The following is a 19188-nucleotide window of genomic DNA, read 5'->3' as shown; positions in this document are numbered from 1 at the left end:
TATTATTACAAACACCATAAAAAGGAGGTTTAGGAAAGATTCTACATATTAACCGTCTTATTTGGAGAATGTGGTAAGTATTTTTCTTTGATATTTATTTACTTCTGTACCTAATATCAGTTTCAAATGCATGCACATAATTAAATGAAAACATCTAACCAGTGTATTTTAATTTTCTCTAAGTTGCTTCAATTTTTACAACAATTATAGCAATCATATTGAGATGTCACTAATTGTCGGTGGACGACTGCAAATTTAAACATAATCGATTTGTATAAAGTATGCAATATGAAACCATTCGTCTTGTTTCTTTATTGAATTTCGACACCATTTAATCAAATTTATCAGAAGAAGCTAGATACACCAAATTCAAATCTGCGACCGAGCCGGGCGTTTTGTAGTAAGATATACAAATGAAAGATAAAAACTCTTCAAATAGTTTCCCTAGTCTGATTTACACATGTACGACAGTTTACAAAGACATTGCAACGCTCAACTTTTAAATATGTCGAATGACAAGAGAACAATAAGGATATTTAAAATAAAATTTTTGACGTGATCTTTTGTTTAACCTTACCTGTAGATCTCCAATACGATTCCACTTATTGGACAGGTACAGTTAACATTCACATGAGAACAAAGGGCCAGGCAAATTAATAAACAGCACTTAAAAGGCAATGAAAAATCAAAAAATATGAACAATGTGAGAAAATCTAAATATTTCACAAAAGATCCTACACAAATAATCCACAGAAAATTAATTGAATGTCTCACATTCATTATGTCTCACATTCATTATGGCAGAGTCCCGTGGGGATCCGGGTTAGAATAGGTCCTCAGTACCCCCTTGCTTGTCGTAAAAGGCGACTAAATGGGGCGGTCCTTCGGATAAGACCATATAAACCGAGGCCCCGTGTCTCAGCGGGTGTGGCACGATAAAGATCCCTCCCTGATCAAAGGCCCTGAGTGCCGAGCATAGGCCTAAATTTGCAGCCCTTCACCGACAATGGTGACGTCTCCATATCAGTGAAATACTCTGCAGAGGGACGTTAAACAGTATAAAATCAATCAATCATTATGGTAGAAAATCCGTGGCTCCGATCAAAAATTTCATAAATTCACCGTTCAATTCTGAAATACATAGATTCATTTCACAATGATTGATCCACGGAAGATACATAGAATCGACGGGACACAAAAGAAGAATTAGAAGGATGCATTTACTAACACACAACATTGGTTTTTTTGCCTTTTTAAATATTCAATTTTTTCGCCTTTTACACAAAATTCCAAAGGATTCTGTACTTTCGTTCGTTGATTAATGACCATTTGTCCATCTACTTCGGCGTTGTTTGAGCGAGTGTCTGTTGTTGATTTAAGGAGTTGCTGGAGTAAATTCCCCCGAGTTCGAAACATGCGCACAAATTTTAAAGAGAAACTAATTCATTAAAAAAAATAAGAAATAATCTCCAAATTTTATAGAAAATGCTTAAAGAATGGTTGGAGAAATATTTTTTCAAATCCGATTGCTTTACAAAAATTATCTGTAAATGAGAAACTGTACTTGCGAATTCCGAAACATAAGAATATATATATCCGGATTTTACAGTAAAAAAGTTTAAAGCATTTTGGTGTTCTCGATGAATGGCATCGTCAAAACATCTTAATCTGAAGATTGATCGATTGATTGTATATTGTTTAACGTCCCTCTTGAGAATTTTTCACTCATATGGAGACGTCACCGTATGCCGGTGAAGGGCTTCACTTTTAAACCTATACTCGGCACTCAGGGCCATTGAGCAGTGAGGGTTTTTTATCGTGCCAGCGCCTACCGTGACACGGGACCTACGTTTTTTAAGGTCATATCCGAAAGACCCGTGACTTTCACTTCTAGTGCCGAGTGCTTGGCGAAGGAACAGTCACTACCTTTGTTTAAGTCTTAGGTATGACGCGGCGCCGCGAACGAGAATCGAACCCGGGCCTCCCGATCACGATTCGAACGGTCTACTACTAGGCTACCGTGACCGGTTTAATCTGAAGAAGTCTTTGTTTAAAAATGTACGTTGTCAACGTGCATGTGGTTGTTGCGTTGTAAATGAATAAATTGTCAAGAATTTAATAGACCTAACCTTCACGCGTGCGTAGCATTTAAAAATCTCGCAATGCGGATAAATAAGACTTAAGTTAATGTTCATATTTTTCAACGTAATAAAACAAGGCCCAATGATTCCTGCTAGTTAAAAAGTACTCTAGCCGGCCTAACTTGATGAACAGTGCCAGGTATTCATTGAAACAGAGCGAGACCTGTGGGGGTACAATAAGTTAAAGCCGCTTAACCCGAAACAGGCACAAATTATCTTGCACAATAAAAGTACTTCATTACATAGATAATGTATAAAAAGAAAGTATAAGATTGATTTAATAGTTTATTACAACAATCCTTACATGGAAAACGCAGATCATAAACCTTATTGACAAACAGTAGTTCCTGACGGAAGTTTAGATCTGTTGTGAAGTCAATTTTGAAAAAAAAAAAGTTTATCGGATATATCTAATAATGAAGATAATTCAAACCCGAGTATTTTTTTCTCTATTATAAGAAGCCTTAGTCATAATACATCTTTTCAAAATTTAGAATTTAATTGAATATAATCTATATAGTAATTTTTATATTAATATGCATATTTAAAGAATAAAGGAAGATGAAATATTTTAAATGATTGTTTTTTGAAAAGAGCTATATAATTATATGTGCAGGTTATATATATGTACTTTGTTGTGAAAAAAATGCTCGGGTTCGTTCTTCATGAGATAAACATGTAAGCGATAAATTTAATTTTTCGAAGGTGACTTCACGCAATATCAACAATGATCAACATAGGATTATTTTTTGTGTGACCCAACAAAAATTATTTTTTTAACTTTTGAATTTTGATATCTTTTAAAAGAAAAGGACTTTGGGGATATAATTTGCCAAAAGTTGAAACAATTTATGGACAATTATTTCTCAAGAAGAAAATCGAATATATATTTTTAGCGATTTGAATCGGACCAAGCGGCTTTAACAATGGAAATGTTCGACATTAGTGAAATAATTTAAGGTATCTGATCCATAATTGCGTAAGATTCAATGAATCTGAATGCACAACAGATACATATTGGCTGAATACTCATTATATGTAGACGTGATCTTCATGTTTTATTACCAATATTTAAGAATGGAATGCGTCCTATTTTTGAACCTTGACCAATCCTTGAAGAGTTAACCAACCCCCCTGCTTTTCATCAATAAAAATCAATCCTTTCTGCTATACCACTTTTGATATTCTTAAGATATTATTATTTTTTTTAAATATGTTTGCCTCCATAGATCTTAAAGCATTCTTCATTAATTGATTACTGCTCAACTAATTTTATTTCAAAAAAATTCTCCTGGAAAATCCTTTTCTACTCTAAACTACTTTGAATCAGTTTCATTGTATTTAATTCATGGTGGATATTTCAGGTTCGAAAATGTTGTCCTAATATGATAGGAAACGTTAAGTAAGTTATAAGCCTCCAACGAGTCGTATAATATCTGACATGATGGACAGTTTTCGGCTGAAAATTATTACATATCTTGTTTATTTTGAAGGGTAGTTCAATTTTGTTTTCATTTTAATAGGATATTGTGTTTTAAATAACTAAAAATCAATTCCTACTAAAGAATGTTGATTGATATAAGAATAAGTTAATTCCAGACACAAAACTATAAACAACATATCAAATTAACTCGATTTATTAATAATAAAATAGCATCAACATTTCGTGGCACGCGTTTGTCGCAATCTATTTATACATAATATATGAAAGTAAACCGGCGGAATCCAGGGAATCGCTACCTGCCTACCGAGATGTCCTCCCTACTAACCTGGCGCGATAGCGCCCCCACAGGAAAAATAACTGTGGTGGGAACAGACCTCTTATAACCGAAGAGTGACCGCCACATACGAATAGGGATTTCAAGTTCTGACCCAGGTCCTCTCTCTATGCTGTCTCCCCTGGTACAAAACAACATGGGGATAACACCCCCAGGGGTAGCTGAGTACCTTAGACCCCCAAAACCTGCCCCTGGTCCCACAAGGGTCAAGGCGGTCCCTCAGGTGCCGCTGAGGTAACCCCCAAATCTTTCCCAGTACTGAGACCTTTTTTGAAACTAAACTGAAATCTAATCCTCCACCAAATTATTTGGTGGTTCACTTGAGTTCTAATGAACTAGGCATTGTGCCTGGAAGACTACTTTATGAAAATATCAAATGCTCCTTCCTTCGTTGCAAGTTACTGGCTCCAAACATGTCTGATATGTTACCACGTTTATACTGGCACAATGCTAAATCTGCATCCAAAGTCGATTCTATGCGAAAAGATGTAAACCGCAGAGTTAAGCAATTCCTTAAAGCAGAAGGGGGTAGGGTCATCAGATATCCAATAACAATTACTTTTGTCCAAAAAGAGCTGTTAAGATATGATGGCACACATTTAAATGATTTAGGAAATTCTGTGTTTCTCAATAGTTTGCAGGGTGGTCTCGAAGCCTTTTTAGACAATCAGAGGGATGTAGAGGTATTCCCAGATGACACAGCTCGATAACATGATTTTCAAACAATTAACCTTTATTTGTATGTGTATATAGATATGTTTATATTTGCATTTATGACCTTGATATGTTACATGGAAGGATCGGTGGGTGAAAGCATTATAGGCGTAGGCGTATAGGGTACACACCGCGTTCATGGCGGGTGAACTTGTATAGACAAGTTCATTTGGCGGAGTTCGGGGATTACCACGAATGAGGATTTCTACCATGTCTGGCTCAAAACTCTGGGTTATCTATCCTCAGTACTGGGAAAGATTTGGGGGTTACCTCAGCGGCACCTGAGGGACCGCCTTGACCCTTGTGGGACCAGGGGCAGGTTTTGGGGGTCTAAGGTACCCAGCTACCCCTGGGGGTGTTATCCCCATGTTGTTTTGTACCAGGGGAGACAGCATAGAGAGAGGACCTGGGTCAGAACTTGAAATCCCTATTCGTATGTGGCGGTCACTCTTCGGTTCCAAGAGGACTGTTCCCACCACAGTAATTTTTCCTGTGGGGGCGCTATCGCGCCAGGCTAGTAGGGAGGGCATCCCGGTAGGCAGGTAGCGATTCCCTGGATTCCGCCGGTTTACTTTCATTATAATGTACTAATAGATTGCGACAAACGCGTGCCACGAAATGTTAATGCTGTTTTATTATTAATAAATCGAGTTAATTTGTTAGGAAAAAAAAATTAAGTGAATCTTATGTATAAAGAGTATGCCCCCCGACTTCCACCTGCCCCATTCTTTGATTATTTGATCAGGTATGCCCCTCATTGCTGCCTCGGTTGCCGCCCCTATGCGAAACGAGTGTGACCTAAAATGCCAATTCATAATGTTACAGAATTGTTAAGTTTTGACTAAAAGGGCAGAAAACTGGTAACGTCTGAAAGGCTTACCATCAAAATGCACCAGGAATTGATTAGCACTTGGTGTGCCTTGAGTCAGAAGCCCTGAAAATTTACTTATAATAGAAACAGGACAAGCTGGCCCTTCTGTACTAGACAAAAACAAGGTAGCCTTTTACGTAATTGGTCTGTTTTTGATTGTCTTATAGTCAGCCTAACCTGCTTTTGTTCGTTGATTTGAATGATGTCAATGTCGCTTTGTTGCAAAGGTCGTGAGTCCCGTCCTCTTAGTGATTTACAGGTCAATTCGCCTACTCTTAAGAAGCCAAAAAATGCCAAGCAAAAGACAGCCTTAAAAAGGTTACCTTCATAACTGGAGGAACAGACCTTCTCTAAAGCCTGTAGAAGTGCTACCAGTATCTCTAAAGTAATAGGGGCTCGTGTATCTTGTTTTGGCACAAGCCTTGCAGCCCCTTCCAATTTTGAAACAATAAAAGATTTTGTGACGTCTGCAAAACCATGAATTTTGTGCATGTATGACAAGCCCGAAATGTATGTCTTAATAGATCCAGGTGTTTTCCCCTCAGCTGACATATAAGCTATAAAATGAACTACATGATCTACCGGAGCTGGCCAAGTAGACGGAAAACCAAACAAATACCTGAAATGATTGAAACTTTCGAAAGCAGCCTTATATGTGTGCCATGTATTCTCAGCCATAGAGGCCTTTAACAGTTTATTGGTTTCCAAAGTCAAATCTCCCAGATTTCTAGGGGCAACTGGATAGGTGCTGGGTCTGCTTGTGGAGCCAAATCCCGAAAACGACGCCACTGGCAACGAGAAATAGAATCTGCAATTGCGTTTGATTTGGTATCTATGTACTCTGCCTTAAATCTTATGTTAAAATAAAGGATATTAAGCACAAGTTTCCTAACCAGTTTCATAACGTCTTCAGATTTAGAAGTTTGTTTGTTGACTATGTGTTCAACTGATTGATTGTCAATATGGAATAATATCTTTTTATTAGCCAACTGATAACCCCACACTAATATAGCTGCTACCACAGGGAACAACTCAAGAAATGTCATGTCACGCAGCCTTCCTGTTTCCGACCAATGCTGAGGCCATCTACCAAAAGCCTACCTATTCTGAAAAAATATTCCAAATCCCCCCGACCTACCCCCTACACTATCTGTATATAACTGGAGAGTATCATTGGAGACTCATAGTCTCTCAGGAAAGAGGGTCACTCCATTATAATGGTTAAGGAAATCGAGCCACATAACTCAGTCTAATTTCATAGAAGATGTTACTCTTATTACGTGTTTTGCCTTCCTTACACCTATCGTGGCATCAATGAGTCTCTTAATAAAAGCTTTACCTGCTGCAACTACCTGACAAGCAAAATTCAATAACCCTATTATAGACTGTAGGTCTCGTAAAGTAACCTTTTTGGCCTTTAAAGTGTTTTGAATTTTAGTACGTAGCTCAGTCAACTTGTCTTGTGGTAAGCGCATAATCATAGATACAGTATCAAATTCCACTCCTAGAAATGTCAAACATGTTGTGGGTTCTACCGTCTTGTCATTAGCTATTGGGACCCCCAGAACAGCACAGGCCTGATGAAATGTATCAAGAGTATGTTTACAAATACAGTCACTTGCTTTTCCTGCAAATACAAAATCATCAAGATAATGTATTAGGTTTTGATTATTTGATTTTTTACTAATGAGCTAATGCAAGAATGTACTAAACTGATTAAATAAGGCACAAGAAAGCTTGGAACCAAAATGGCAAACATTTGTCATAATAATATTTTCCATTGCATTTGATGCCTAAAAGGTCAAAGTCCCCTGGGTAAATGGGCAACAGGCGGAATGCACTCTTAAGGTCAGTTTTGGCCAATAAGGTACCCCGTCCCAATTCATGTATCATTGATACTGCTTCGTCTAGATTGCTATACTTCACAGTGCAAATGTTCGGGTCAATAAAATAATTAACTGAATCGAAGTCTGGGTAGGACAAGTGATGAATGAAACGAAAATCCCCATCTTTTTTGGGCACAAGGCCTACTGGTGATACGCGAAGTGTGGGTAAAGGAACATCGTGAAAAGGACCAGCCATCCTACCCAAGGTGACTTCTTTAGAGAGTTTTTGCTCTACAACTTGAGAGGCTACTCTGGCCGATTTAAGATTTCTTGCCTCCCTGTAAGTACTAGGGCCGGCGTAGTGCAGCGGAAAACCAAATTTAAAACCATCTAACAGTTGCTGTTTCTCTGTATTGAAAGGGTATGACTGTAATTCGTTGTACAGTTGGGTGTAATTAATGGGTGTGGTAGCAAGGTCATATAGAGTTGTATCGGCATTATTTCTGACTGAAGGAGCATTTGATTCCGGGGTGAGGTCCCCCACAGTTTGTGCATCTGTGTCTAAACCTGCAGGGATTAAATGAGCATGAGCCCCTATTAAAGGCAAAGCAGTTGCCAACAGACCTTGGTGACTGTGGTTTATTAATGTTATAGCCCTGGTTGAATCCGGACCTCCCGCCTTGGGTTGTTGTTCCGGGATATGTTGTTTGAGTCCGGGTGCGAAAGGAAATACCCCCAGCGTTTCCTGAAAGTATGCCCATATGAGATGTTTGTGAAGCAGATTGTTCTGGCTGCCCCGGTGTTATCAACATTACCCACAATTCAAAATCCACCCCCCCCCCATGATGAAGTAGAGTACCTCTCTTTTTTTAAGCGAAATTGCTCATCATACTTTGACCAACCCAAATGACCTTGTCTACTAGCGGCCAATCGAATACAATGCATATAATTAATCATTTCTTGGGCTTTCCCGTGAAACATCTCAAGGTATATTGACATGTATATAATAAACGCGTTAGTCCAAGTGTGTATATTATTTATTGACTTCAAGCGTTGTTTTTCGACAACTCATTGGCCATTTTTGATCACAAGCTCCCCAGTAATGTTAGGGTCTGTCCTAAGGTCATGAGCCTGTTTTAACAATAATGCCAGATCTATGTAAGAACCTGTCCATATTTTTTCTCGAATGGCTACAGGCACACGGCTGCCTATAGGGTCACAAATGCTAATTTCAGTCGATGGGCGACTACTTGTAACCTGCACCTGTTCCCCAGTCGAAAGACCCCCTATACATTGAGCTACAGAATTAAACGAGCCCGACCGATTCGTGTCCAAGCTTCTCGCTTCGTGCAAATTTTTATTGAAATCAATGTTTATACCTGGCCCTATACCTTGTTCGGCTGTAGTGGACCCTGTTCCCTCTGGTTACTAACACTTTCATCTAATGAGGGCACTGCCGGTGCTGCCTCGCTCTCTGGTTTGTCTGAATTCAGGGGCCCATCACTTTGACTTTGCGCTTCGACAAACCGTCTGCTCGGCAGGGATGGGGTAATCGTAATCAGTAATCGTAATCAGCTGTAATCGATTACAGTTTGCCAAGTAATCATGAGTAATCAGTAATCACCCATTTTTCTGATTACAAGTAATCGTTATTTAATCAATTACTCTGGAAAAAAGTCCTGTAATCATGATTACTTTTTTGATTACTTTACGATTACAATTATAAAAAACAAAGTTCATAAAATCATGTTTTTTGATGATTTTCAAGTTTACAAAATTGTTTATTAAAAAAGGTTGTTAAGCTATATTTAATTAAGTGTCTTCTAACGCCTCCAGAAATGCTTATAATCAGGTCCATTGTCCAGGCATTGAGTAAATTCTATCAGTTCCTTGCTATATTTAGTAGTCAGTTCAAAATACTTAGGCAGCTTAGCAATTCACTATTTTTTGACAAGATATATGTATATACTGATAGAAATTACTACAGAATCATTTTAAAGTTTGTTTCAATTAATGAAGATGCGTGTAATGCAACAATTTGTTTTCTCGGTAAGTCTTTGAAAAAAAAAAATTCATAACAAATGTTCCTTTATTGAGGCGTATTCTAAAATTCACTTTGCTTGATTTACAGTGTACATAAAAAGATAATGTGAATTAATTAGTCATAAAACACAGGTATACTAAAGTTGAGTCAGCTTGGGTAATAACAATTATTGAACTCTTCATGCTTGCCCAGTCAATGTGTTAATTCTAGTAAAAACATCTACCAGGTAATAATTGGCAGTTTAATTGAAAAGTCCATCACTGTCAAGAAGGGCAATTACTTGTGTAACAGCTCCCTATCGAATCCCTTTATCCCTACCTATCATTATGTCCAGTTTGATTTATTAAAGAAAACTTTAATAAATTCTTCTTTCTAATTCTCTCAATAGTAACAAAGTATTCACTTGTATTAAAGATAGAAATCAGGTGATATAAGATAAATATCAGGCATCTATATAAATACATATACAACCAAACTTTGTCTGAAATCTACCTTAAAAATATTAATGATATTTAAAATAGGAAGAATAAAAACATGACGTCCTTGAATATTAAGCAAAAAATTAAAACTTAGTGTAATCTAAAGTAATCAGAAGTAATCATGATTACATGAAGGAAAAGTAATCAGAAGTAATTGTTTACTTTCTGTCTGTAATCAGCCTATAATCGATTACTTTTAAAATCCAAAGTAATTGTAATTTAATCGATTACTTTTGAAAGTAATCGACCCCATCCCTACTGCTCGGTTTTCTTTTTCTTTTCGAACCATCGGAGCTCCATTGTCCTTCCTTGCGCCCCCTCTTCCTTGTTTTTGGAGGCATTGTAGCAACCTCTGGAGTTTCGATGACAGTGGATATTCACGATATTAGACTAAAAGTCTCTGAAATATTTTTAAAATGTCTGTCTGCTTCCACGCTCTTTTTCCAGAATGATCTAAATCAGTATCGCTGAGGGCTTGATTTAATTCATATTCATGGTCTTACGAAAGCTTGAATTTCGGGAATAAGGCTACAAGAGTTATCGCACTTTCACTGGAATTAAAGACATTTATCACAATATGGTGATAAATGCAATTAAGTCTAGTATGTATGTATAGTTATCAAAATAAACACTTAAGAAAAGTAATAGAAGACAACTTACAGTAGGTGAATATGAAATTGAGGTTCAAATGATGTTCACAGAATTATCTCTTTTACAGGTTGTGTTTATCAAAATTGAAAAATGTGTTTCTGATGATTATTGTCGCTATTTGGGATGTCTGTCAAACGTGTAAGTGGCATATTTTATTATGTTGATGTTGATAAATTCTTCTTAAACACGAATTAATAAATAGCATTTCTTATACAAGCATTCAAGGTTATTAGTTTTTTTAAGTTTTTGTTTTAAATTAATTTACAAATTATCTATAAAGAAGTATGTTTGAAATTTCTATTAAATTCTAGGCATTACTCAAATCAAAGTTTTGTTGTTTTTTGACCGTAGAGATTTTGGACAAATACGATCTCGAAGGAAAAAAAACCCTTTTCAATGGTTTCAATAATTCCACTGAACATTCTTATTACAACATATATATTTTTATTATAACATTTAGATGAAGATGATCCCTGTACTTCCTACAATGAAATCTCAGACCTACTGAAAAGAAGTCCATCCTACAATCAGGATGTGATGCCTCTCTGTGACAAACACCTGACTACTGGGTGGTATAGGGCAGGGTATCTTAAAATGCCAACATCTCCACCTGCTCTCGGATCTTGTGGGACAAATTATCCAGTCTGGTTAAATGGTAAGACTATAAACATTTTTCATATTAGAGATAGTGAAATGTTCTGCTTCGTTTGCAGGTAATATTTCAGACGAATGATAGTGAACAGAATCCATGAGTTATATTTTAAAAGCTGATTCGATACGCACTACGTATGAATAATTTCTAAAATGAGGTAAAATATTGACAAACAAGTTGATGAAACAAGAATATCAGCAGTCTCCTTTAAGGACATCATTTCGTTAGTTCTTTGATCGATACAAGAACCTTGTCAGCAAATACAATTTATGAATGAGTCAAATGCTGACTGACGTTTTTCATACTTATTGTAAGTCCATTATGTGTACACTGAATTGACGACAATTCATGAATTCATGACAAGGAGCACAAGGCGGATGAGACCGGTCAGCAGGGGATACTCACTCCTCCTGGCACCTGATCCCACCTTAGATGTTTTAGAGGTCCGTGTTGCACTGCTCCTATTTTGTATTGTTTGATGGACTTTGATGTTGAATACTGTTCGTTATCTCTATATCCTTCACACATCAGTATGTGTATTGATATGGAAGATATATCGTTTTGATAAAGCTTTCATTTTTTATGATAGAATAAAAATTAAGGACTTGTTACAGTTTCTACATGCGACCCCTTAATTTTTATTAACATCTAGATATGTCGTTGTTATATATAGTACTAAAAAGGTACGAGCATAAAATCTTATAAATTAACTACCTATTTTGTCCCTCAATATTTTTCTTGGAGATTGTTCTCTATTGAAAAAAATATTTCATTGAATATAGCATTAAGTTAAATGAAAAGAATATTTTTCAAAAACTCGTTTTTTTTATTTTCTTATACCTTGTCTCTCAAAAGACATTTTATTTGAATATCAAATTGCACACCGCGCCTAATCTATTAATCTTCAGAGGTAAATGTACCTGAGTCATTGGTTGTTACCTGACATGTTCATCGCCGCCCTATGTCTTAGTCTTTCTCCCTTTCTTTATATGTGAGGGAGTGTGTATGACAATGACAGACCATTGTTTATGCTTTCCAGTTCCATTGATATTTCTTCTTGTTGTACCTCTTCGAAAAGAAACGTTTTCATTTATTGTTATATCTCTATTTCTATAGGTGATCATCCTTCTACAAATGAAATGAAAAATGTTACAGTTTGCAAGGTTGGAACTGCAAATCCATGCTCACAAGAAATCGATATAAGCGTGAAAAACTGCAGTTCCTACATTGTTTATCAACTTCCCCAAGTCAATTGCTGTAACTCTGCTTATTGTTTTGGTAAGTTTAATATCATTTTTGCTACAATTATAAACCAGTAGCATATATATGTACATGTACTAAACCTTCCTGATGAATCTCTAGAACAATTTACTAAAAAGTAAACTCTAATGATTAAATAAGAAGTTTTTTTCTGTTCAGTGTTTCTTCTCACTGAGTGGTAAAGCCTTTTCTCAAGGATTAAGATTTTTAGCATTCTGTCTACAGGAAATGTTCACATGTTGATAATTATGGGTTGTATCTCTAGTATATAGAATGCTTCCAGATGACATTGCACAATTCTTCCAAAGGCAATTCTTTTATTGCTCGAGTTGTGAGAAACTTTTAATTTTAAAAAGAAATTAGTACTGGGCTGGCTTTTATGAATGACTAGTTTTTGACGATTTATACCCATATACGAAAAATGCTGAAGAGAAAAGAGAAAAAAGATCATAAAAAGTAATTGATACGGAATCCTATACATTTTTCATGCTGAACAAAACGCTGATTGAATTTGAAATTACCAATTATTTCCCCATTAGTGGAAGCCTTACCTACAGTATATATACGTTTAAAATTATCCTATGGGTTGTTTTCTTGAGAGATTGTTTTCTATAGAGTCAACTTCACCTTCGGAAAAATTGTTGTAAAGCATTTGAAAAAAACATCTGCTGTAAATACTACTAAATGCATAAATTCGTCGGACGGGGGAACTACAAGGGTTGTCCCGAAAATCGTGGACAAAACGTTTTTCTCGAAAAGTAATGGGCGCACTAAGCTGAAAATGTCAGTAAATGTTTATTTATCAGATTTAATTGCATGATAATTTTTTTGATAAGATATAGGCAAAAATAAAGAATTTATTATGCTTGAATGTGCACGGGGTATTGTCCTAGGGTGCACTGTCAAACAAACCAAAGTTTTATTAAATAATACACAATTTTGAATTCAAAATAAAAGTTTTAAATACATAAGATTTGGATTTAAATTATCCTAATTAAATTTCACAATAAATTTTGTAGTCTTTGTAAAAAATTTAAGACATTTGGTTAATTTTTGGCAGTTTCTCGCGCATTCGAAATGGGAAAGTGGTAAACACAACACACGAAAAATGGCGACGTTTTACATTTGTATGACGAAACGGCGCACCGGAGAACAGTTCACTTTTAATTCGATGTTGTAATGACTTCTTAAGAGACTTGAAATGACCATAGAAGAAAAAAGATTATAAAAATATCACCATATCTTAAGTATACAAATGAAATAGGAGTTTTCTTAGCGAAGTTGTTTTTTGATCGAGTCCCTGGGGAGTACAAAATATACGGACAAAATCCTAATGTAATAGCAAAAGACGCTGTCACAGTAGACTGCCGATATGAGATTTTATATTAGTTGAATGATGGTGAGAATATTGTCCGTAACGTACTAATAAATCTTCAGAAGATCGCATGAGGAAGGCAACTGGTTCATCGGCTGTTTAAGGAGACTAAAGAATGTGAATCAATGAAATTCCTAAATTTAAGTCGGACTCATCCAACTTCATTTTCAGCAAAGATAAAACGTGACGCTGTTTTAAACACTTTGACGTTATAATCCATGTAATGTAAGGTGATACAATACATGTCATAAAACCTCATGATTTGATTATTTATGCATATCTTTATCTGAAATTTGCTGTGTATATTACTAGCTACAATATGTACTAAATAATAGTGAAAATTTCAGAACTCAGTGATGTTTATTTTTCACACTAGACAACTTGTCCACGATTTAATTTACGGGACAACCCTCATACATAGTTAAATTTTATGATGAGACTTGCTTTGCTTAAGGTTCACTATTTAACACACACCCTTTTTCTTCTACTTTGCTGCACAGAATCTGACCAAAAGTGTGAGTACATGATTTGAATTAGATTAAATAACTTTAAAAAAAATATAACCTGAATTGATCTTTAAGAAAGAACGATTCGTATATAAAATAAATATTGGTCATTCAAAAAATGTTTGTTGATGTAAGAATGTATTTACATTAAAATAAATGGAGTGGAGTTAAACTTTTATATAGCTCTATCTTTCGAATACACGTAAATATACATATTACTTGTAGATTCACTGTGTCACATTAATGCTATTGTATTTAGGTACTCTAGATGTTCCAAAGGATCCTTCTGTTTCTTATTATAATCTTTCATGGAATCGCAAGGATTTTGGCAGGGGTTTTAGTAGATATGACCCAAGTGTAAATTTGATATGTAGATTTACGCCCTTAAAGGACGATTCGTTGTTTTACGATATTTCTTGGTATGTAGACGACCTTGAAGTAGTTAAAGGTCAAACTGTTACCTCTCATACACTAGACCATGCCCTGCTGTCTGCTTTCGACATACTAAAGAAAAACAAAACAGCGGGGTCTATGGTAAGAAGAAAAGATACACCTATTTCTGTAACATTTCTCCAGAAGATATTTGTTTTCATCAAATTTGACATATAATAAAAGTCTGCAAATGATACTGATTTTCTTTTGAAGATTCATTGTGTTGTCGGAAGGAAACCAATTGAGGATGGCTCTTCGTGTGCCGCAAAAGCAAGCCCACTATTTTTTGCTGGCATTAAAGTATGTAAATGTCTTACATGTTTAATGAATGCAGTTTGTACCACAATTCTGTTACATTAACTAAAACTCAGAATGAACATTTACAATAAATGATAAATGAGTTCTGGTATGATAAATATGACAAAAGGTCGGTATGGGATGCTCACTTCTCCATGGCACTGGATCCCACCTATGATGTTCTTGTTTGCTCTACTGATGATCTCTTGTTTGTTCTGAGCTTGAATACTGGTTAACACAGTATATTTGACTTAAGTTATCTTCACACTGGCTTATTAAATGATATACCTTTTATAGAATACATTTCGTAGCATGACGTACTCTTGTTCTCTGTGGTAGATAAACAAAAGACTTAAACAGTGTATTACATGTAAGTGTACTCTCCACAATCGGTTGACGGAACTTTTCAAAAACCCATATTCCTTTTCAAGGAAAGTGTTGGTACAACAAAGAATCCTAACTGTTTAACATCTTTAAGTTGCGAATATAACAATTTTTTCAAATGAAAGAAATATGTTTCATACAGATAATTGAAGTTGAAAATAGAAATAAAATAAGTAGAAATACCGGTACGCAAAACTCATACATATAAGATATGTGAATTTTTTTGGGCAGCACAGTTATCCGTATGAAACATATTTCTTTCAACACATCCCTAAATAAGTGAAATCGAAGGCTGTGTAAGTTCTTTTTCCTCCATCTATAACGTCGCCCGCGTGGCACAGTGGTTAGAGCGTCTGCTCTAGAGTCACGAAGTAAGTTGCTTATCCTTAAGTCGCGGGTTCGAATCCCACTGTGGGAAGTGGAGACTGGTCCTACGAATGAGACCCATAAAGCGAGGTCCCGTGTTGCAGTAGGTGCTGGCACGAAAAAGACCTCTCACTGCTCAATGGCCCTAAGTGCTGATTATAGGACTAAATTTATATTACAGTGTATCCATGGTTCATCAGTGTTAGAATCCTAGATTTTGTTGTTATAATTAGTTTTTACTTTCGAACAGCTTAAAAAACAGAAAAGTACCCAATCAGACCTATCGTACTACAAAATATTTTTTGTCTACTCCTTGACTGTAGCGATTTTGTATCAAATGAACTACTTGCAGCCATTTAAGTTCAAAAAGTTAAAAGCTCACTTATCACCGTTTGATACTTCTATATTTACGCAGGTTTTGACTCCCCAACTTTACATTAAGAAAGGAAATAGTGCTGATTTGAAGCTGCAGTTAACTATACCATATGCAGATGAAACTTTCGTGATACCGGCCGGTTATGCCCATAGTGCACAAGAACTGATTGTGATTGTCAATATTTCTACAAATACTTTACTTGAATGTGACAGGGACTATATGGTATATAAGCGTAATGATTTCATGATTTGTGAAATAAGGATTGAAGGATATTCATATCAAGAACGAGGTAATTATGGAACAGACGTTTGGAAACGGATATACAGTATGTCCATACACAATCACAACTACGGAGACGTTGCTTTGTCTGATAGAGTAGTGTCATTGCAATTGAGAACTCGGAGTACCCATGGTTCAGGAAGCAGAATATTCAGCAATATAAAATTACAAGAAATACAGGTAATTCATACATTATCTAGCAACATATTATCTGTTGATCGTTATGCACTGTTGTTAATTATTTTGCTTTTATCTACAATGTAATTCATTTTGGCGTATATATTTTTATAAAATAAAAGCGACAAAATTGAGCAAAATGCATGGAACTCCATTTTCCTACAGACTACTGTAGACGTCTTTAATTTCACGTGTCCTTACACCATGCTTTTAATTTCACGGTGAATCCTGAAAAATATTCAGGTGCTTTGCCTGTTTTTCGCCAGAAATGAAGTGAAATAATTATGGCGGACAATTCTTAAATCGTGAACATAGTGAAATTGAAAACACCATAAAGTATTCTACTTCTACAGTGCCTTAATGACTCTTCGTGATTATGCGTTACGTTTCACAAATTAAGTCTTTTCTGGACATCGTTCATCGTTCAAAGGAGTTGGTCCGTTTTTCTTAAAGCGCCCGCACAGTATTTGCAATTGAAAAGTATATCTTGTCAGTAATATTGTTAACAAGAGTTAATTCGTTGCAGCTTGTTCTACATATGGATTCAGCATTTCTGTTACCCATGAACTAAGCTTTGTTCTCAGATGTTACAATTTTCACCACACACAGCGGATACAACAATTAGAATTGGAAATGAGAGTTCTTTATTTATCTATTCGCTTTGTGTTTGGCACCAGATTGTCTCTTAAACTTGGGATATGTCATGATCTGGTTCCAGGATCACCAAACATACTCAGACCTATAAGTAAAATTTTCAAATGCGAATAAAATGTTTATTAATTATTTAAATAATCCCAAATTGGTAAATATCAACACTTTTGTGAATTTAAAATTGAAAAATATTCTAAATTTTGATCTGCTGTACCTACCCAACATTTTAATATAATATAAAGATTTTGACTGAAGCTTAAGATTTTCATGATCCCGGGGCCAGATTTACAACGTTTCACTTTCAATATATAAAATGTTCTGTAGATTTTCAAAATTTCGATTTGTTTAAATATAAAATGTATTCATATAGGTAAATATCTATAGCGACCAAGCACCTCCTAAACCAACAGTGCCTTCAACAACACTACCAACCTCTGATGACTGTGCAGCAGTTATCTTTGATACAAGTACTCCATCCACTCCGATGATGATGACGAAAAATATGACAACATCCCTGACGTCACAAGCAGCAACAACAAAATCAAAGATAATTTTAAACAAAACAAAATGTAAGAAACGTAAAAGAACGAGATTTTATTTTTGCATAAGGGTCCGTGTACTGAGGAATCTCGTTCTTGTATAAATTTAGAGTTGGCCGTCCTCATCAACAAATGACGTAATCATATAAAAATATTAAGTAACATATTAACATACAAAAACTAAATGTACTGCAGTACTAGTGCTCCTCGTCCTTTAATAGTGATTAAGCGTATATGGAGCAACACTTTGTTATGTATTCCTATCAGGAATTGTGAACTAAATGTGAAAGACACCGAGCAGCGAAAAACATGTGCTAAGGTCGCTTAAAATGATAACAACCAAAATGTAAATGTTGCCTTCAATTAATAATATTTAAGTTTATAGCCACTGATGTATAAAGTTTAAGTATTTATATAGTTAAAAATATTCTTTTTTGGCCTTATCATGATAAATAAGGTTGAAAAGGAAATGAATGCAAAATTAATTCTTCAAATTGAGCCTTCAAATCATCTCTAAAATAAATTCCTAAATAAAAATTTAGCATCGTCCTTTATGGTCGGGTGTTGAAAGGATTTTAAATAACGAAGGAGACCGGCGTTTTTATTACAAGAAGACAATGTATGAGAGAATTCGACTGGAGAAGAGGGAGCACCAAAACATAGTGAGTAGTAATGTCATTTTTGGGTCTTAACAGCTTCCACACTGTTTTTTACCCTTTCATCCAATTTATTTTGAATCCTTTTTAAATTTAAATGTTAACGTTGCAATATTCTATCCTGGTGAAAAAAATGTGAAGTTTTAACAAAAAATATTTAGTTCATACAAGTTTATTGTTTTAAGCAGATTTTGCAAGGGAATAAAAGGTCTTGTTCAAATTAAGGAGGCTGGGGGGTCAGCAAATTAATCACAAATTAACCACCAGATTTAACTTATTTTTTTTGATACGGTAACTTAAGCTGTCTACTATCATTTCACAAAGAAAAAATTCATACATTTTAGTTTTAAAATTTGATCATTTTCTATATCTGCATATGGAGCTCTCCTTTTAAAGGAGATAAAAATAGTCTGAAAATGGCTGCCACACCCCAGCCTCGTTAATTACAAAACTATCGTTGCGTTGTTGTTTTTTTAAACTGCTGTGATTTTGAGTTACTTCTTAAAATTCGGATGGATGATCTCGTATGATTCACTTGAAATTCTATTCTGTTAACGAGTATCTCATTTCAATTTCTATTAATCAGGAAATGGTACTTAGGGTAATTAAAAAAAATAAAGTATTAAAAATAAAAATAAAATATTTTTCAAAATTAATTAAAAAATTGGAAGGTCTTTTTTTTTACAGTGAAAACAGAATATCCTAATTTGAATAGAATAAAAAGGCTTTTTTTA

General features: G+C 35.2%; 1 protein-coding gene across 1 annotated transcript; it reads left to right on the top strand.

Annotated features, from left to right (window-relative positions):
• The first annotated feature begins 25 nt into the window (after positions 1–25).
• Positions 26–18659, top strand: LOC134279890 (von Willebrand factor D and EGF domain-containing protein-like). Its single transcript, XM_062762303.1, has 9 exons — positions 26–73; positions 10572–10642; positions 10965–11159; positions 12273–12434; positions 14292–14306; positions 14557–14831; positions 14943–15029; positions 16192–16611; positions 17630–18659. The coding sequence occupies exons 1-9, from the start codon at positions 69–71 to the stop codon at positions 17900–17902; spliced, it is 1503 nt and encodes a 500-aa protein (XP_062618287.1). The 5' UTR covers positions 26–68; the 3' UTR covers positions 17903–18659.
• The last annotated feature ends 529 nt before the right edge of the window (positions 18660–19188 follow it).

Source organism: Saccostrea cucullata, unplaced genomic scaffold (genome assembly GCF_032062105.1).
Source record: "Saccostrea cucullata isolate Sc308-1 unplaced genomic scaffold, CSIRO_AGI_Scuc_v1 ctg689, whole genome shotgun sequence".
NCBI classification, from domain to species: Eukaryota; Metazoa; Mollusca; class Bivalvia; order Ostreida; family Ostreidae; genus Saccostrea; species Saccostrea cuccullata.
The sequence above is the reverse complement of the archived record's forward strand: the minus strand, read 5'-3'. Positions and strand labels throughout refer to the sequence as shown.